The 20,940-nt window shown below is 45.5% G+C and overlaps 1 protein-coding gene and 1 long non-coding RNA gene across 2 annotated transcripts in view; one reads left to right on the forward strand and one right to left on the reverse strand.

Moving 5' to 3' along the window:
• TYR (tyrosinase) overlaps positions 1-19,681 on the forward strand; it is a 62,762-nt gene extending 43,081 nt beyond the window's left edge. The window contains exons 3-5 of the mRNA XM_079973839.1: positions 1,057-1,204; positions 8,246-8,427; positions 19,012-19,681. Of these exons, the coding sequence (XP_079829965.1) occupies positions 1,057-1,204; positions 8,246-8,427; positions 19,012-19,232 (551 nt within the window). The 3' untranslated portion in view covers positions 19,233-19,681. The remainder of the gene's footprint in view (positions 1-1,056; positions 1,205-8,245; positions 8,428-19,011) is intronic.
• LOC307215231 lies at positions 9,557-10,909 on the reverse strand. The gene is made up of 3 exons (XR_013838409.1): positions 10,800-10,909; positions 10,381-10,765; positions 9,557-10,094 (listed from the first exon to the last, which is right to left on the reverse strand). It is a non-coding gene; the product is annotated as an uncharacterized lncRNA (long non-coding RNA).
• Positions 19,682-20,940: the final 1,259 nt, after the last annotated feature.

The following is a 20,940-nucleotide window of genomic DNA, read 5'->3' on the forward strand; positions in this document are numbered from 1 at the left end:
GCGCTGTGGGTTAAACCACAGAGCCTAGGACTTGCCAATCAGAAGGTCAGTGGTTCGAATCCCTGCGATGGGGTGAGCTCCCGTTGCTCAGTCCCTGCTCCTGCCAACCTAGCAGTTCGAAAGCATGTCAAAATGCAAGTAGGTAAATAGGTACCGCTCCAGCAGGAAGGTAGAAGGTGTTTCCATGAGCTGCTCTCACTCGCCAGAAGCAGCTTAGTCATGCCGACCACATGACCCGGAAGCTGTACCCTCGGCCAATAAAGCGAGATGAGCGCCGCAACCCCAGAGTCAGCCACTACTGGACCTAATGGTGAGGGGTCCCTTTACCTTTACCCTTAAGGAGTCTCAAAGCGGTTAACATTCTCCTTTCCCTTCCTCCCCCACAACAAACACTCTGTGAGGTGAGTGAGGCTGAGAGACTTCAGAGAAGTGTGACTAGCCCAAGGTCACCCAGCAGCTGCATGTGGAGCAGCAGGGAAGTGAACCCGGTTCCCCAGATTACGATTCCACCGCTCTTAACCACTACACCACACTGGCTTAAGCAATTAAGGAGTGCAGGTGACCTCCTTGGATAAACTAGGCCACAGTTTGAGTGCTGGGATGACAAAAGCCTCAATTCTCATGGTCACCCCTCAGATTTCAGGGAACAGGCCAGGGGCCCATAGAGCTAAACCTCTGGTGTTGGTCTAAGCATATGGGAATGTATGGATAGGAAAAGCGCACTGGATGGTAGCCAATGCTAGACCCACTTAAGTTAATGGGCAGAGTGAACCTAGGTTTGATGGGTCTACTCTGAGCAGGACTTCACTCGCTGTAACATAATAATAATAATAATAATAATAATAATAATAATAATAATAATTTATTTATACCCCACCCATCTGGCTGGGTTTCTCCAGCCGCTCTGGGCGGCTCCCAACAGAATATTAAAAACATGGTAAAACATCAAAAATTAAAAGCATCCCTAAACAATGTATGTTGCAACGAACACAATGCCTATTGCAAAATAAATAAATGAATTGCCATTTGCTGCTCTGTTTCCTCTCCTCCCTACAGGCTTTGCGAATCCAAGCACTGCCATCTCGAACGTGTCCCAAAGCAGCCTGCACAACGCCCTGCACATCTACATGAATGGCTCCATGTCCCAGGTGCAAGGCTCAGCTAATGACCCCATCTTCATATTGCACCACGCCTTCGTCGACAGGTAGGGAGGAAGCTTCCTGGTAAGGGCGATGCCTTCCGTGAGTGCAGACAAATATGAAAGCTATTGATACGTCAGATCAGGCATTGGGGGGGGGGGGAATTTGTCATACCAGAGACTGCATTTCATTCTGGCACACATCTTCCAGGGCCCACAAGCCAGTGGTGGGAGGGACCAGAGGGGAAAGTGGGTGGGGCTATGTAAATTTCACCTTTGGTTTCCACCCACAAGTACACACATCCCTCTAGTCGCCATCTGGACAAGCAAGAGCCATCAACAGAGTTCAAAGATGCTGTCAGCTGAAAACACCCCATGGAGGCACACAGCAGGACCATGCAGAGATGCAGCTTTGAGGAGGGTGGAGGCAGAGGAGAGAGTATGGGGCAGGTTCTGAGAGCCAAATAGGAAAATTACAGGCCTGAGATTTCTAGCCCAAAGAACTTAAGATGAGAATGGCCCATCTAGACTCGGTCTGACCTTTATGTTTCCCTCCCCTTATGGTCTTGATTTATCGGCTACTTTAAAATGAGGCTGCATTTTAAATTCCATTTTAACCTGTATTTTAAATTGGGTTTCCCCCCCTTCTCTTTATTCCCTATTATGTTTTTACTGTGATTTTATTGGTGCTGGCTGCCCTGAGCCCGGCTCTGGCCAGGGAGTGGGGGGTATAAAGAAAATTTATTATTATTATTATTATTATTATTATTATTATTATTATTATTATTATCCTGTTCTCACAGTGGCCAACCAGATGTCTGTGGGGAGCCTGCAATATGGGCATGAGTGCAGCAGCCTTCTGCCATCTTGCAATTGCCAGCAGCTGGTATTTAGATGCATACCAGGGGGTGGAACATAGTCATTATGGCTAGTAGCCATCCTCCATCAATCCGCCTGCTCTTCTTTTAAAGCCATCCAAGTAATAATAATAATAATAATAATTTATTATTTATACCCCACCCATCTGGCTGGGCCTCCCCAGCCACTCTGGGTGGCTTACATAAAAACCAAAAATACAGCGTCCGGGCAGAATGATGGGGGTGGAGACGCTCCTTCAGGTTTACTGGACCGAGGCCGTTTAGGGCTTTAAAGGTCAGCACCATCACTTTGAATTGTGCTCGGAAACATACTGGGAGCCAATGTAGGTCTTTCAAGACCGGTGTTATATGGTCTCGGCGGCATGACCGGTGTTATATGGTGGGCATCACTGCTTCCTGTGGGAGCAAGTGCCACAGTTTACGCACTGCATGAAAATCTGCCTTCTTAGATGTGACAACCATGGGAGTATCTGCCAGTATACATAATAAGCCCAATTTGGGTGAACAGCGTACTTATTCTAAGGAAAGATGAGCAGGAAGCAGGAGTACCCCGGCTGACCCCTCCCCCATGCCGCACAACCATTTACTCCCATCCTCGGGTGTTGGCATCTGCAGTGCCAACACCTGCAAGGAGCGAAGTTTTGTAAATACAGCTGTGCTGTATGTGCTATATACGTCAGTGCCAGCAGGTGGGGCTAACCAGCGCACGTGATGTCAGAGCAGGCACAGAGAAACATTGATGGAAGCAAGGGAACTGCTTGCCATCGAAGGACCTACAGATGTCTTGCTGTTTTTTTCATGCCAAACTGATAACAACACCTTGGTCCTTCAATGTCATCCTTAGCACTCACGGGATCCAGGAACTGTAGATACAGGAATTTCAGCTGGAGTGTTATCTTATAGAATTCCTTTCTGTTCTCTGGATTCCCCGGGACTGCTTAGCTGAAATTTATATAAGTATCCAAACAAACACCCCTGTGTTGCAAAAGAGAACGTCAACAATGTTTAGGCAACATGATGACCATATACATACGTAATAGACAATCTTTATAGAATTCCTTTAAACAATAACAAGTTCAAAATGAAATCTTAGACTCAAAGTCTCTGAAAGTCTTTAAATGAAGCGAGGTACCAAACTTTGTACGACAAAAGATAAGCTGTGAAGCTTTGTGTATTCAGCAAACATAATGTCCAACACTGAACAGAGATTCCGGGTATTGACTGCTGTTTCGAGAATATAGAATTGTTTCATAAACTCAATATATGAATATATGTGAATGAAAATACCAAATGCTGTGGAACAGTGCTCATGTAATAATGTAGTCACTGCTATGAACAATATTTTTTGAGAAACATATAAAGCCGACTCCAGGTGATGCTAATAACAATGAGGTTGAGTTTAAAGGTACAGTGCAAAGTAACAATACAAATACAAGGAGACTGAGATTAAAGAAGCAGAAGAAAGAAAATACACTGCACTGCAGTGGCCTGGTTCCTTACCCCAACCACAGACCATAGCTTGGGGTCCCTGGCCCTCTCCTCTTGTAAGTAACCTTTGTCAGTGGACAAGAGAGTATTCATAAGCACAAGAAGAGCCCACTGGATCAGACGAGTGGCCCATTCTGTTCTCGCACGTCCCTGTGGGAAACCTGGAAGCAGGATTTGAACGCAAGACCTCCCTCCTCTCCTTTCTGGCAATTGGTATTCAGAAGCAGTGCTACCTCCAACTGCAGAGACAGAGTGTAGCCATCGTAGGCATCAATAGCCTTATCCTCCACTAATTTGTCTAATCCTCATCCAAGCCGCTGGCCATCACAACCTCCTGTGGCAATGAGTTCCATAGTTTAACTATGAGCTGTGTGAAGAAGTGCTTTGTTTTATCCAATTGAAGCTGGCAAAAGTGTGATTAAACTATAATAACCAATATTTTGGTGCCAGTATTTTGAGGGAGGTAGGAAGTGTGGGCGTTCCTATAGATCCCTAACACGATGGGGGTGATGCTGTGCTGTCATTATGGAGACAAACCACCCATTACTTCTACGGCTTCTGAATCTATCACCTTCCTGTACCCAGGGCATAATGAAAAACTCCCCTCTTCCTGTGGGGCGATCCGCTTTTAGCATGCAGATTGATTGATTAATATTCATGCTGCAATTCAGGGTGTATTTTTTTTAAAAAAGGCCCTGTGCGCATGCCAAGTATTATGATGATTATTACCTTGATCGCTCGGTATTCGCACAGCGAGCCTCAACTGTTTGCAGCCCTCGCCTCCCCCTCCAGTGCCGAAATTTGCTCTAAATGATATGCTGTCGAGCTGCGTGAGCTGTGGCTCAAATCCACAGTAGATCTGCAAGACAAAGGCAGGTCAAGAGGCGGCCATTACCGCTGGCCTTCCGCCCACAGTTACAGTAAAAATCTGTTTTCATATATTTTTATTTTTTTAGAAAATAAAAACCTGAGTTGCCTGAAAGGTTTGTCAACTCGGGGCCCAAATCAGCCTGTATTTTACATGAAGAGTGCTATTTAGTTTTGAATTCATGGGACGGGTAACTACAAGGGGAGGGAACTCAGACCCCATTTGCACCATACATTTAAATGTCACCCTACAAGGTCAGCACTACATCGCATGCGATCTTTGCTTCTTCAAAGATCCCCAGTGTCGAAGCAATGATTCTTCAACATCAGCTTCATTGGACTGGTCATGTTGTGCGGATGCCTGATGATCGTCTTCCAAAACAACTACTGTACTCCGAACTTAAAAATGGAAAGCGTAATGCTGATGGTCAACAAAAGAAGTTTAAAGACTGTCTCAAGGCAAATCTGAAAAAATGTAGTACAGTGGTACCATGGGTTACATACGCTTCAGGTTACATACGCTTCAGGTTACAGACTCCGCTAACCCAGAAATAGTAGCTCGGGTTAAGAACTTTGCTTCAGGATGAGAACAGAAATTGTGCTCTGGCGGCGCGGTGGCAGCAGGAGGCCCCATCAGTTAAAGTGGTGCTTCAGGTTAAGAACAGTTTCAGGTTACATATGGACCTCTGGAACGAATTAAGTACTTAACCCGAGGTACCACTGTATAAACACCGACAACTGGGAAACACTGGCCTGTGAGCACTCCAGTTGGAGAACAGCCTTATCAAAGGTGTCATGGGCTTTGAAGACACTCAAACTCAGGACGCAAGGGAGAAATGTGCTAGGAGGAAGACACGCTTGGCAAATCCACACCGGGATCAACTCCCGCCCAGAAACCAATGTCCCCACTGTGGAAGGACGTGTGGATCCAGAACAGGCCTCCCAGTCACTTACAGAGTCATTGTTAAAACCATGTTTATGGAAGACAATCTTACTCGGCTACGAGTGATTGCCAAAGAGATAAAGAAACTTTCTAGGCCATATGCACAGCTGACAGTCATGGAAACAGTAAGCTGGCAAAGGAACAGGCCCAGAATTACAAAAGCCAGTCCAGCTTTTGATCTGATCCTAGAATGTCCCTGTTTTCCGTGCCAGCACCGCTGCCAAGCTCGGGGAGGAGGATAAGATAGGGCGGAATATACCGTATTTTTCTCTCTATAAGACGCACCAGACCACAAAACGCGTCTAGTTTTTGGAGGAGGAAAACAAGAAAAAATATATTCTGAATTCAGAAGCCAGAACACCAAGAGGGATCGCTACACAGTGAAAGCAGCAATCCCTCTTGCTGTTCTGGCTTCTGGGATAGCTGCGCAGCCTGCATTCGCTCCATAAGATGCACACACATTTCCCCTTACTTTTTAGGAGGGAAAAAGTGAGTCTTATAGAGCAAAAAATACGGTAAATTCAATAAATAATAAGCCAGCACTTGTCCCGAGCAGTGGCGGTGGCTGTGAGGGAGCACCCCATCGTCTCTCCATGGCTTCTCCAAGGCTGTTGCTGCCAACCTCCTCCCTTGTAAGTAACCAAACAAACCCCTGTGTTGCAAAGAGAATGTTAGCAATGTCTAGGCAACACGATGACCATGTACATATGCAATAGGCAATCTTTTACAGAATTCCTTCAAACCATAACAAGTACAAAATGAAATCTTTTGTCTCAAAGTCTCTGAAAATCTTAAATGAAGCGAGGCACCAGACTTTGTATGATGAAAGGCAAGCTGTGAAGCTTTGTCTATTCAGCAAATATGACGTCCAACACTGAACAGTGATTCCGGATATTGACTACTGTTTTGTAGAATTCTTTGTCAGCATGGTGGGAGGATATAGAATTGCTTCACAAACCCATCTTGTTTCAAATGAATGTATGTAAATGAAAATATCAAATGCTGTGGAAGAGTGCTCATGTAATAATGTAGTCGTTTACATACATTCATGTCTGGTACCTCGTTGGTGAAGTGGTCTGACACTTGCCCTTCTTCTTATAGGAAATGTTGGGGGTACGACAAAAAAAGGGGGTCGAGGAGGGTCAGTTGGCAGGGGGGTGAGAAATGTTTCCATTTTCATTTGAGGAATGTTGGAGGGTATGTTAGCGTGTTGTACTCTGGCTGGGGATGTCAGGAGTTCAGTCTACACTCGAGTAGGACCCTGACTGGCATGTTCTCTCCCTCCTGGTCGATCGTTCAGGAGTTTCAAAGGCTTTCTTCAGCCCAAAAATCACAGCGACCGATGCCAACTGACACCGGCACACTTAGGGATCTGCAGAGTTTGCGCATCATGCGTAACAGACCTCAGCAACTCAGCATTTTGGCTAATCTACTTTATTTACATAAATACACAGAGAGCACTGCAACATGGCTCCCTCTCTCTCTAGCATCAGACAGCAAAGAGAAAGAACAAAGGACAATAGTCCCACTTCACGGAACACAGTAACACAAGCATCCTGTCTTTGTCACTTCCCACTTTGTGGAGTCAAAACATACACCGTCATGTGAAAGACAACAATCCCATGACTGCAATCATGGAGCAGGAATTCTAACAGGGGAGTCCTGGGTTCAGATCCTTGAGCAGCCATGAAGTTCACTGGCTGACCTTGAGCCAGTCGCTGCCTGAGCCTAACCCACCTCACAAGGCTGTGGTGAAAATCAAGTCGGTTACTCCACACTGGTGGCTAGCAGAAGCAGTTTCTGTGTCTCTCTCTGTGTGTGTGACTATAAAGGGCAATTAACAACATGCTGGATGCACATTGGTTGTTGCAGAATTCAATTTTGATTATTAAAGCTGAGAGCACAAAGAAACATTACAAAGAGACAGGTGAAAATACTGATGAATTATAACCAACATCAACTTTTGGACTTCTAAGCTGGGAACAGGTGCTCTTTTGGCTAAGGTGAATTTCAGCAATGTAAGATCTCTGGCCCTGATTGCTTTCAGCATAATTACATAGCAAACTGCTGACTGCCCTTCATGTACTGCTGGGTACGCAATTCATGTTTTTATTTTGAAAAGGTTAATTTTGGCCTCTCTTGGACTCAGGAAATCTGAGCCACCCTCCTTGTTTCTCATCCTCTGAGAGGAAGGAGAACGATCTCTGCAAAACATTGATCTGGATGAGCTCTGCATCTGACATCCAGTCTCAGAATGTATCCTCTCTCTCCTCCTTGCCAGTCTTTTTTTCTGTCTTTCATGCCATGCACCGTTCTGTACAAGACTTAGAGAAAACTGGCAGGGCACAGTGTCATGCTACCAAGAGCGGGCACAGACGCCACTGGAAAATATATTCAGGCCTCTCAACAAGGGCGGACTGGCTTAAAATATTTACACATATATACAATAATCGTGGGGTCTCATTTTTGTGTTAAGGATAAATGCAATAATATTTGCACCTGTTGAGGATTTTAAGATTGGAATGACCAACATCAATAATGTAAGCCCCAACACAATCATTGCTGAACTAACCATACACTTTAAACATCCAACTTGTATATGTCACACAACACAATGAGCACCACACAACAAGTCCTGTAGTGCTCACTTACAAAAACATACAGATGTGGCTGTACATAATAAGACGAGACTGCACTGCTATGCTGTCAAAGCGCAGAAGCAAATGTTCATGTAGAGTCGAAAGAAGGCGGGGCCTTTTCTGTGGTGGCACTGAGGTGATGGAATTCAATACTTAAGGAGGCTCCGTTTGTTCCTTCTTGTTAGATGTTGAGTGAAGATGGTATTACTGATGCTTCTGTCTGACCTTTCCACCTTGCCTTAAAAAACTGCCCTTGGTGTTACAATACTCATATGAGTGTTTCCTTTCACAGCATTTTCGAGCAGTGGCTCAGAAGACACCAGCCCCTGCGTGAGGTTTACCCGGCAGCCAATGCCCCTATTGGACATAACCGTGAATCTTACATGGTCCCCTTCATTCCTCTCTACCGGAACGGGGAATTCTTCATTTCTTCAAGAGATCTGGGATACGACTATGAATATCTAGTAGAGCCAGGTAACATAGAAATCTTGAGGCAGTTGCCTTTGTTTTCTAGACGTAAGCTCTTTTGGTAAAGCCAGATCAGAAAATACAGTGGAGGCCGTGTGACAATACCATGAATTGAGATACTAGATTGTGATGTCCCTGCATGCTAGGACAATCCGGAGGAGCAGGCTGTTGAGACTTGGCACTCAAATAAGACCTAAACATCTGGGTGTGTGTTAATTTTTCCATACACTTAAAAAATAATAGTTTAGAATTATATACCATCCTTTTATGCTTCCAGAGCAGACATTTTTTAAAAAAAAATCAATAAAGTGCATTGTAAAATAGCAGCCCACAATCATGATCAAAGCCTACCAGGAGGACGCCAAGACAACGTTCTCCAGATGTTTTTCACATGGAGGATAATGCTATCAATGGCCATGATGTCTATGCTCCATACTCAGAGGCAGTAATGCTTCTGAATACTTGTTGCTGGAAGCCACAGGAGGGGAGAGGGCTATTGTGCTTGCACCCTGCTTGTTGTTTTCCTACAGGCCACTGTGAGAACAGGATACTGGACCAGATGAGGCATTGGCTTGATCCAGCAGGCTCTTCTTATGCTCTTACACTGAACTCCCAACTCCCAACTCCCAACTCCCATCAACCCTAGCTAGCATGGTCAGTGGTCCTTGATGAAGGCAGTAATAGTCCAGCAACATCAGGAGAACATCCCATTGGCTACCCCATCAAAATACAGCAAGATAAACCTTCTCCAGCATCATACTATAAACATGGGATGCAGGTGGTGCTGTGGTCTAAACCACTGAGCCCTTTGGGCTTGCCGATCAGAAGGTGGGCGGTTCGAATCCCCACAACGGAGTGAGCTCCCGTTGCTCTGTCCCAGCTCCTGCCAACCCAGCACTACAAAAGCACACCAGCGCAAGTAGATAAATAGGTACCGCTGCGGCGGGAAGGTAAACGGCATTTCTGTGCGCTCTGGCACGCGTCACGGCCCTCTGTGCGCCAGTAGCAGTTTTAATCATGCTGGCCACATGACTTGGAAAGCTGTCTGTGGACAAACAATGGCTCCCTCAGCCTGAAGCGAGATGAGCGTCGCAACCCCATAGTCGCCTTTGACTGGACACAACTGTCAAAGTGACCAGACAGGTGGAGGGGAGATGAAACGTCCTGTCCTTCCTCTGCAACCACAATAAAGGGAGGAAGTGAGGCCTCTTTGTCCTCACCAAGCATAGAAATGCACTAGGCTTCTGCAAGGGGCATGGAGCTTTCCATCCTACTTCTGCCAGCCCCTACCAAATTGGTAAAAGTGACTAGCCTGCAAGCGATTTTGTGGGCTGGTGTTTAAGCCTGGATTAGTCAGCGAGGCTTCCAAATCTTTGAAGCAAAGTAAATAAATCCAGCCACACTGCTCTCTAGCACTCCTTCCCATAGTGCCTGCTGCTGCCTGTCTTTTTAGTGCGCCATAAAACACACAGTAGAGCAGCTTTCACTTACTCTGGGATACCAGGAGGGAAGCTGCAGCAAATAGCTTCAGGGGGAGGGGGAAGAACAGAAATTCGGGACCAGGGAGCAGGGGAAAGGCTTGTTAAACCCAGGCTCCACAATCCTGCAGTCCCACTCTGAATTGGGGGACCCACTTCTATAATTAACATAATAATTATGAAGAACACACACTGCTCTCTAGCACTCCTTCCCATAGTGCCTGCTGCCCTGTCTTTTTAGTGTGCCATAAAACACACAGTAGAGCAGCTTTCACTTATTCTGGGATACCAGGAGGGAAGCTGCAGCAAATAGCTTCAGGGGGAGGGGGAAGGACAGAAATTCGGGACCAGGGAGCAGGGGAAAGGCTTGTTAAACCCAGGCTCCACAATCCTGCAGCCCCACTCTGAATTGGGGGACCCACTTCTATAATTAACATAATAATTATGAAGAACACACACACACACACACACACACACACACACATGAATGCACAATACTATCGTGTCACGTTGGAGCGGAGAATTGGCTCCCCAGAAATCACTAGGAGGGGAGAGCATGAATCGACAGCCCTGTTCCGGATCAAATGACTCTGTCTGAAAAGGCGTCTCTCCGTTGTCTCAGCACTGGCCCCCTTTAGGGGCGTTTGGCATTTGGGTTGTTTGCATGTTTGGTTTATTTTTCTCAAAGCAAACCGATAAGAGCGGAGAGCGCTACCCATCGCCCCCCCCCCGCCGTTTCCAAAAACTGTGTGCAATTTGTTTGATGTTTGGTTGGAAATTCAGCTGGGAGCCAAGAGAGCACTAATCACAGGCCAAAGGCAGCAGAAGCATTTTAGCGGCGCTAATGTTTAAATCGTGCCCCCTCCCTACACACACACACACACACACACACGCACACACACGAACACAAACACACGGCTCCCTCCCTCACTGCCGCCACACAGACATGCTCTCAGAAAGATCACTTATCACTCTGGAAAATGTCACCCCATTTCATTAGGCAAGAAATGAATAGCTCAGTTGGCTAGAGCTTGGTCTCATGACACCAAGGCTGCAGGTTTGTGATCTCTGTATGGGACAGCTGCATATTCCTGCATTACAGGAACTTTACAATACAGTGGTACCTTGGTACTCAAACGCCTTTGGTTCCCAAACGCCAAAAACTGGAAGTAAGTGTTTTTCGGAAGCCAAACGTCCAATATGGTTGTTGGCTATTGTTTCTGGGGCGCCTGCACCAATTGGAAGCCACGCCTTGGTTTTCGAACAGACTTCCAGAACGGATTAAGTTTGGCACTTTAGTTTTTGCTATTTATTTTGTGTTTTTGTATTTGAGGCTTTTTCAGTTAGTTTTTGTGACTGTGTGGAACCCAGTTCAGGTACTGATTGATTGATTGATTGATTGAGTGACTGTGGAAATAGATAAAAGCCCTCCGTCCAAACAATGACTATCATCAATGCAGATAAGAAAAAATAATATTTTTTATTTTTATCATCTACAATACTGTTCTATTTATTTTATAGTACAGTGCATTGATTATTGTTTTCACTTTATCGATCAATGGTCTCATTCTGATGTATTCCAAAAAAAATTGGGTTCTACCCTTGTTTGAATTTTGGCCATTTAAAGTTTATGATTTTTCTATTTCCTTCTGAGGAAACTGAATAGTTCAGTGAAACAAGGTTTGTAGCTGGCATCCCATTAAGGCTTTGTTCTATTTTAGGTTTTTCTAATTTTTTCCCTTAAGCTTTTTCATTTTTATTATTTAGTTGATTCCCACAAGATAATATTTCTAGTCGATTACTTCTTCTTTCAAGGATTTTCACGGTATTTCATTTGTTTTGTGCAAGTGAGGGAAGAGGGCTGGGCTTATCTCTGCTGACTCAGTGGCTGTTTTAGGCTGTTAAAACTGCAGGGAGGAATGCCTGGCATCTCATTGGTACATCTGTCTCAGTATTGTCTACAAGCTTGGATCTTCAGATGACGTTGGACTACAACTCCCACCATTCTTGACCATTGGCTGAGTCGGAAGGGGAGGGTGGAAGTTGTAGTCCAACAACATGCAGAGACCTAAGGTTGAAGAATGCTGGTCTATTCCAACTGGCATCAGAAACAGAACTAAGGCAGTGATTGCTTACTGGCTTTGGGAAGGAGGTGTGAGGGCTCTGAGAGGGTCCTAGAGTCTTCCTACCTCCTTCTCAAAACTGGGCAAGTGCTTACCAGGCTTTGGGAAGGAGGTGTGAGGGCTCTAGGACCCTGCGAGAGTCGTGCAATTCATTCCCAATGACTGGCTTAAGTTGGTGGAGAGGGCATCAGTTGGCCTGCTGGTAGCTGCTCTCCAGGGTTTCAGACAGGGGGCATCCTTAGCTGGAGATGTTGGGAACTGAACTGGTACCTCGGGTTAATTCATTCCGGAGGTCCGTTCTTAACCTGAAACTGTTCTTAACCTGAAGCACAACTTTAGCTAATGGGGCCTCCTGCTGCCGCTGCACCGCCACTGCACAATTTCTGTTCTCATCCTGAAGCAAAGTTCTTAACCCGAGGTAATATTTCTGGGTTAGCGGAGTCTGTAACCTGAAGCGTATGTAACCCGAGGTACCACTGTACTACCAACTTTACTGTACACTTGTGAAACATGGACCACTTCTAAACTCCACTCTGGAGTTTATATCAGCTTGCACTGCTCCAAAGATTTCACATGAAGTTTCACTTGGGCAGCCCAGAGTAGGTCTTGATCACTCGATACCATATTCAAAGGAGGGGTCTGACATGTTGACTTGGCATCTAGTTCAAATAGAGAATTTTGCACTTTGATATTCTCTTTTGATCAGCTTGTGAGGAATTTTTTCATTGTTTCCCTCCTGCTAACTAGCTTTGAAATGAGGCGGTCCTTTGCGGGCTCGGTTTCCTTGGAAGCATTGGAGACTTCTTGAAAGATCTGTTTTATTTACAAGCATGCATGATGGGTGAGTGGGGGCAGTGGAAGCTGGCCCCCGTTGGGACTGGTAGGGAAGCCACTGACAGGTGGAGCCAGCTGACTTAGATTTTATCCCCTTCCTGTGTCCTGCTGAGTTGTACAAGGTCAAAACTTAAGACTTAAGGAGAAGGAAGCTGACATCCAGATAACCCCCCTGGGCTGGTTGTAAGGAAGAAGGCAGGCAGGTGAGGGCTGGCTGGAGGCAGAATCAAGAACACGTGAGCATCCAAGTTGATAGTGGTTGTCAGTGCTTTTTTCTGGGGGGACGCAGGGGTATGTGTACCCCTAAACATTTTGTGAATCTAACAGACGAAACTACAAATTTTAAACTTGTTGGTTTCTTCTCTAGTACGGTGAATCGTTGCTATCCCTGATGGTGGCTTCATTTCCTTTACTGGTGTTTCCTGAGTCTGAGACGGAAGCGGGCGTTTAATGTGTGAAGCAGTGTAGAATGTGGATGTGTGGTGTTTCACTGATGAAAGTTTGGCTAATGTGGAAGTTAACTGTGAGCTGTCAGCTGTGTAATATGAGATAATGTTCTTGGTACTTTTGTCCATTTACTGTATTTATTTTCCCCGATTTGAACTATAAAATGGTGATTTTTCTCGAGTCAAAATGAGAGTACCCCTAAATAATTTTTTAAGGGGAAAAAAAACACTGGTTCTAGTTTGCAAAGCAGAAGCAAACAGCATAACCTTGGAGCATTCATGGATACTTACTGTCAGCCAGATGCAAAATGCAGAACTGTGTGTCTTGCTGGAATCGCTCAAAACAAGTCTGCCTCTTTTACCAGCTCCCCTTCTCTGCATTTTTTACCATTCATGCTCAAAGGCAGTTTTAGGGTAGCATAATAAGTGTGGCCATATTGCATGCCGTGCTGCATGGGGCACCACCACAATGCTGTAGAATGGAGTGTGAGAGGCAGCGGTCCTGGATTTTAGTGTCACACAGGGTGCCACTGAAAATTGAGAGCCCAGAGTCTGCCACTGTTCATGCTCATGCAAAATGCAGGTTTCTAGCCTTCATCTGAGCACCTGAGATGCATAGAGGGTAGCTGTCAGGAGCTCGTCCTACACTCGAGTAGGACCGTGGCAGAGACACATGCCCGACTGGCATGGTCTCTCCCTCCTGGTCGATCGTTCGGGAGCTTCATTAGCTTTCTTCAGCCCAAACATCACAGCAACCGATGCCAATAGACATCGGCACACTTACGGATCCACAGAGTCTTCACAGCTTGCGTAACAGACCTCAGCAACTCAGCATTTTGGCTAATCTACTTTATTTCCATATAAACACACATGGAGTACTGCAACATGGCTCCCTCTTTTTCTAGCATCAGACAGCAAAGAGAAGACAAAGGACAATAGTCCCACTTCACGGAACACAGTAACACAAACGTCCTGTCTTCGTCACTTTCCACTTTGTGGAGTCAAAACATACACCATCATGTGAAAGACAACAATCCCATGACTGCAGTCACAGAGCAGGAATTCTAACAGTAGCCACCAGCTGTCAAGGCTTGTGAAGAAACAAAGCATACACAGAGATTATTGCAACTGTACAAGCCATTGAATTTGAACGGGCATAAGACATAAGCTCTGTTTGGAGCATTGTTTAGTGTTGCGCAAGGGAGAGAGTGGGACTGTACCACTTTCTCCACCCACCTCCCTTGTTGGAAGATGGTCTGAAGAGGGAGGTTCTCAATCCCTGGAAGAGCCTAACCACATAAAACAGGCTGCCTCTGTTGATTTTCTCCTTCAGTGCATGGGTAGCAGGGGCAGGTGGGTGCTGACTAGGACACAGCAGTGTGGCTGCACCTGTGGGGGCAACTCCTCCCTCTCGTGGTTAATTAATATGTGGTTAATTGAGTGAAGAGATAATGCTTGACTAGAGTTTACTTTTCAGTTGGATGAGAAGTGGAAGCCACAGCTCAACCATGGTTTCCTTTTTTGGTTTTCATGCAAATTATGGTTTATACAAGGGACGCAGGTGGCGCTGTGGGTTAAACCACAGAGCGTAGGACTTGCCGATCAGAAGGTTGGCGGTTCAAATCCCTGCGACAGGGTGATTTCCCGTTGCTCAGTCTCTGCTCCTGCCAGTCTAGCAGTTCAAAAGCACGTCAAAGTGCAAGTAGATAAATAGGTACCGCTCTGGCAGGAAGGTAAATGGCATTTCCGTGCACTGCTCTCGTTTGCCATAAGTGGCTTAGTTGTGCTGGCCACATGACCCAGAAGCTGTACGCCGGCTCCCTCGGCCAATAAAGCGAGATTAGAGCCACAACCCCAGAGTCGGCCACGAGTGGACCTAATGGTCAGGGGTCCCTTTACCCTTTACCTTCATGGTTTATACAAGCCATGGTTTGTTGGGCTCAGAGGAATGAGATGCTTTGCTGGGAACAAGGAAGTTGCAGGGGGAAGCAAGAGATTCATTTATTTATGACAAAATAATGGTTTGGTGTTTGCATCTGAACTGAGCCTTTGTTTTGAAAAGGAATAGCCAATATGGTTGCTTCCAGAGGTTGTAGGACTACAGCTCCCATAGGTCATCCACTGGAATGGCCAATGGTCAAGGATGATGAGCCTTGTAGTTCAGTAGCATCTGAAAGCAACCATATTGGCTATTCTTCATCGAAACAAAGGCTCAATTCAAATGCAAACACAAACCATTATTTTAGATTTAGATTTTAGGTTTAGAGTTTCCTGGCATGATTGCATGGTCATTTTGTAGAATGCAGTTGTTTCTGATTTATCCCAAAGCGCTGTGGGATTTTGCCCTTTGAAGGTAGAACTGGGACAAACCACAACAGCATGAACTATTTTGCACAATCTCATTCCAGAAAAAAACTGCTTTTGTGGTCCTGACTGTGAAGTGGTTCCTCGGGGATTAAATAAAATGCCAATTAATTAGAATTGACAGTGCATCAGAAACATCTCCCCGGAGAGAGGTGTCTGTGTGTTTAACTCGCAGTAAGGTGTGACAGGGGAGAATAGGAATTAAAATGTCAAGCTAAAATAAAAGATTAGCCACTGGGATTTCTTCTGGCTGTGGCGGGAGAGGAAAATAAAGGTAATTGAGAAGAGAAGTGTAGGAGAGGGGGAGGGGGGAATCCCCCTTATGGGGGACGACGCACATTCAAAATGGTGCGGCTTATTGCAAGTGTTATCTGCATTGATTTAATTAACATTAACGGGCATAAACAGCCAGTTTTTGGAAAGTAATTATGATTTCCTTTCACGCCTTTTAGAGCAGGTAACTATCAGCTGGAGAGCTCAGAAGTGGGCCTGTTGTGAATATCATTACAGATGCAAATATTTCATGGAAGATGGAAATTGGGAGCAAAGGAGGGGAAGCCAGGAACCGATTATGAAATCAACTCCCCTGAGCTTATGCACTAATGGAACCTTTAACCCTTAGACTAGCAGACTCGTTTCTTTATGGCATAAATGGGCAGTCGTTTCCCTGAGATTTTGGTGAGATTCCTGCATTGCAGCAGGTTGGATGAGATGATCCTTGTCGTCCCTTCCAGCTCTGCCATTCCATGATTCTATGATTCTGCCAAGGGCTTCACCCCCTTGAGGATGGGGGTTCTGTTTCAGTTTCAGTTCTCCAAGTTTCTCATTGTTCCAATCTCAACTTCACTACTTTTCAGCAGCAATCTGCTACCCCCCCCCCCACCATGAAAACTGTCATCGTTCTAGTGTGAAATTCTCCCAAGCAACATGGTTTTCTATGCAGTTTTAACTAGGCACTTTTGGCAAGCATTTCTTGCTGACATATGCATGCTTATTAAGCACATTTCTCACCAGTACAGTGGAACCTCGATTTCCGAGCATCTCGGAAGCCGAATGTTTCAGAAGGCAAACACTGAAAACAACAACAACAACAACAACAACAACAACAACAACAACAACAACAATTTATTATTTGTACCCCACCCATCTGGCTGGGTTTCCCCAGCCACTCTGGGCAGCTTCCAACAAAGATTAAAAATACATCAAAATGTCACACATTAAAAACTTCCCTGAACAGGGCTGCCTTCAGATGTTTTCTAAATGTCAGGTAGTTGTTTATCTCTTTGACATCTGATGGGAGGGTGTTCCAAAGGGCGGGTGCCACTACCGAGAAGGCCCTCTGCCTGGTTCCGAATTGTGCTCGGAAACGTACTGGGAGCCAGTGTAGGTCTTTCGAGACCGTGTTATGTGGTCTCGGCAACCGCCCCCAGTCACCAGTCTAGCTGCCGCATTTTGGATTAGTTGTAGTTTCTGGGTAACCTTCAAAGGTAGCCCCACGTAGAGCACATTGCAGTAGTCCAAGCAGGAGATAACTAGAGCATGCATCACTCTGGCAAGACAGTAATTGCTTCCATTTCCGAATGCGCCTCGGAAGTCAAACAGTTTCCGCTGCATGTTTTTCTTTTATCTAAGTGGAGTTTGCCAATTGCCCATTGCTCCTCGGTTTTCAAACATTTTGGAAGTCGAATGGTCTTTCAGAACGTATTACGTTAAAAAAACAGAGGTTCCACTGTATACAATGGTACCTCTGTTTTCGAACAGCTTGGTTCACGAACAACTCAGAACTCGAACGTCGCAAACCCGGAAGTAGATGTCCCAGTTTGCAAACTTTGCCTTGGAAGCTAAACATCCAGCGTGGCTTCTGCAGCTTCCGATTGGCTGCAGGATGCTCCTGAAGCCAATCTGAAGCCGTGCCTCAGTTTCCAAATGTTTTGGAAGTCGAACGGACTTCCAGAACGCATTCTGTTTGAAAACAAAGATACGGCTGTATGTGTTTCTTAATGTACTGCTTGGTTGGAGAATTCCACTGCCATGTTTGGTCATGTGAATTGCAAAGGTGTTTTGGTTTTGTGTGTTGCTTTGAGAAGTGTGAATTAGGATGTTCCTCACTACAACACAAACATAACTGATTTTCTTCTTCATCACTAAACAGGGCTGAAGATGGCAGTGGAGCCAAAAGCTGGTGGGCCCATCTCATTTCTCTCTCTTTCTGACACACCCTCACCACTCTCTTTAACACCCCTTCTTGCCCTTTTTCTGACCCTCAAGACTCCCCAGTGCACTTAAGAGCATGAGTTGTAATAGTAGGGTGTGTCATTTTAGGGGTGAAATTTAATTTGTGCACATTTATTCAGTGAGGGGGTCTTAAAAATATGTGTTTTGGGTTGAAAGGAATTCAAATCTGCGATTATTTTTTTGTGTGATTGGGCAACATTTAGCTTGGTAAGCCTACATTTGATGTCAGAGCACATTAAACTGCTTTCTGAAAACCAAAGATTTTAATTTTCCCTTCTGAAAATGTCAGGTAATGCTAAATAAATAAATAATATCGCTGCAAATGCTTGGCAATCAGTTTTTAGTGACTTCAGGTGGCGCTGTGGGTTAAAGCCTCAGCGCCTAGGGCTTGCCGATCGAAAGGTCGGCGGTTCGAATCCCTGCGGCGGGGTGCGCTCCCGCTGCTCGGTCCCAGCGCCTGCCAACCTAGCAGTTCGAAAGCACCTCCGGGTGCAAGTAGATAAATAGGGACCGCTTACCAGCGGGAAGGTAAACGGCGTTTCCGTGTGCGGCTCTGGCTCGCCAGAGCAGCGATGTCACGCTGGCCACGTGACCCGGAAGTGTCTCCGGACAGCGCTGGCCCCTGGCCTCTTAAGTGAGATGGGCGCACAACCCCAGAGTCTGTCAAGACTGGCCCGTATGGGCAGGGGTACCTTTACCTTTTATGCAATTTTACACACATTTCACTTGCAGAGCGAAACTAAATTATATTAATTTAGCCAAAGCATCTTTTGAATTCCCAAGTCACGTTGCAACGTATTTTTTTTTTTTAAGCACTCCTCATTTTTTGGACATTGAAAGCTGAAAAATGCAACACACCCTATTGTAAAAAGGGCATTTGCTGATTGGCGCTCCTACAAGCCCTGAACTCAAGTCCAGTTTCCCCCTAGTCAAATGTACAACTTGGCACATCAGTTATGTGAACTTTGCAACTGTAAGGTGGAAGCAACACAGCTGTAGGAACCACTTCACTGTGAGAATTTCGCCCCTTTTCGAGCTTCAGGTTGCCCAGTTATTTCCATTCCTTCTTGTGTAACCAAGAGCATTTTCTCCCTTTGTCTTCCTGTGCAGCCAACCCCTTCCAGAATTTTTTGGTGCCTTATTTGGAGCAGGCCCGCCAGATCTGGCCTTGGCTGTTGGGAGCGGCTGTTGTGGGAGCCATTATAGCGACATTGGTCGCTGGAGTCATCGCTCTCGGTTGTCGGAGGAAGAGAAGAATCTCAGAGGAGACACAACCTCTGCTCATGGAGAGCGAAGATTATCAGCATGTAACGTATCAGTCACACTTATAATAGCTGCCAAGCCCCTGTGGCTAAAGTCAAAGCCATCATGATATGGGTGGTCCACTATCAAATGCCCACAATGCATTTTCCAAAGTTTGATGGCGGCCAACACAATATTGGACCTCAGCTTGGGGGAGCCATGGAGTGTATAGGGTATTGAACCCCATTTCCCACCAACATCTTCCCAGTCAAAATGCCTCCCACTCCAAGCAGCTAATAGCCAATGTCATTAGCTGCCTTTACTTCAGCAAGATGGCTATTAGCAACTCAGGGGAAAATTTGGTCAAGAAAATGAGTTACCTCCTCATGCCCTCCTGATCCAAGCCCACACATGACAAGAATGGTATCTTTGTGCTCTGTAACCATATTCTGTGTGTCCATTGATAAGTCTGCTGCATGCCATTTCCCCATAAGTGTGTGGTTTTTTAAAAAAATAAAAATAAATGCACACAAATTCACTTTATTTTTGATCTTTAAAAATAAGAAATGCATTTTGACCAATGGCATGTAAATTTACGTTCCTTTTGTGTGTGAGAGAAAAGTTTTCACAATATTCAGAGAGATACAAAGGTCCAGAAAGTACCAATAAGGATGGTTTCTTTACAAATCCAGACCAAAGGAAATCGTTGAGCATCCCTAAGAGGTAAAGGTAAAGGGACCCCTGACCATTAGGTCCAGTCATGGGCGACTCTGGGGTTGCTGCGCTCATCTCGCTTTATTGGCCGAGGGAGCCAGTGTACAGCTTCCGGGTCATGTGGCCAGCATGACTAAGCCACTTCTGGTGAACCAGAGCAGCACACGGAAAGGCCGTTTACCTTCCTGCTGGAGCGGTACCTATTTATCTACTTGCACTTTGACGTGCTTTTGAACTGCTGGGTTGGCAGAAGCAGGGACCGAGCAACGGGAGCTCACCCCGTTGGGAGATTTGAACCGCCAACCTTCTGATCAGCAAGTCCTAGGATCTGTGGTTTAACCCACAGTGCCACCCGCGTCCCTTGAGCATCCCTACCCCATGATTAATTTTAAGCTTAGGAAAGAGATCAGGTGTTACTATCACATGGCTGCCATATCACGGCTACAAACGTACTTCAGTTCAGCCATGAAATACAGAACTGTCTCTGAGTTCTCTTAGTTAGTGTTGCCATATTTCACCCAAAGAAATTTTGAGGAAAAAATTTAAAAATCCAGACTTTTTGTTGATTTCCTGACACACACACACCGGATGCTAATTCCGTCCTTGAGATCCCGGACATGTCCAGGAAAATCTAGACATGTGGCAACCCTATCTTAGCCTCCCAGACAAAATCACAGTGAAGCTCAAACAAATGGGTCTGCAAGAGTTCTGAAATTCTTTTCCTATTTAAACATTCCGGTGGCATTGCGAGCTTGACAAGGTTTGCTGCAAAGCCACAAACAGTTTCCTGACCGTTAACAGCCGGGGAGGGTGGGGGGGGGAGAGAATATTCATTGCTTCATGAGCACTTTGTCAAAAGCTTCTCTTTATGGTGATCCATTTTCATAAAGCTGGAGCTCTCTGCCAAGCCCACTCCTGGCAATTGCCGCAATCAATATGAATAAAAGCAGGTGGCTGCAGAACCTTTTAATCTTAGCGGCTGAGCTGCACAGAAAGTTTTCCTTGACTTCACAGACTGTTAATAGGTAGGCACAGTGAAATCTGCACCTGAAACCATTGTATTGGCAGGCTGAACCAGTCATT

This window comes from Podarcis cretensis, assembly GCF_951804945.1.
Source record: "Podarcis cretensis genome assembly, chromosome: 4".
NCBI lineage: Eukaryota > Metazoa > Chordata > Lepidosauria > Squamata > Lacertidae > Podarcis > Podarcis cretensis.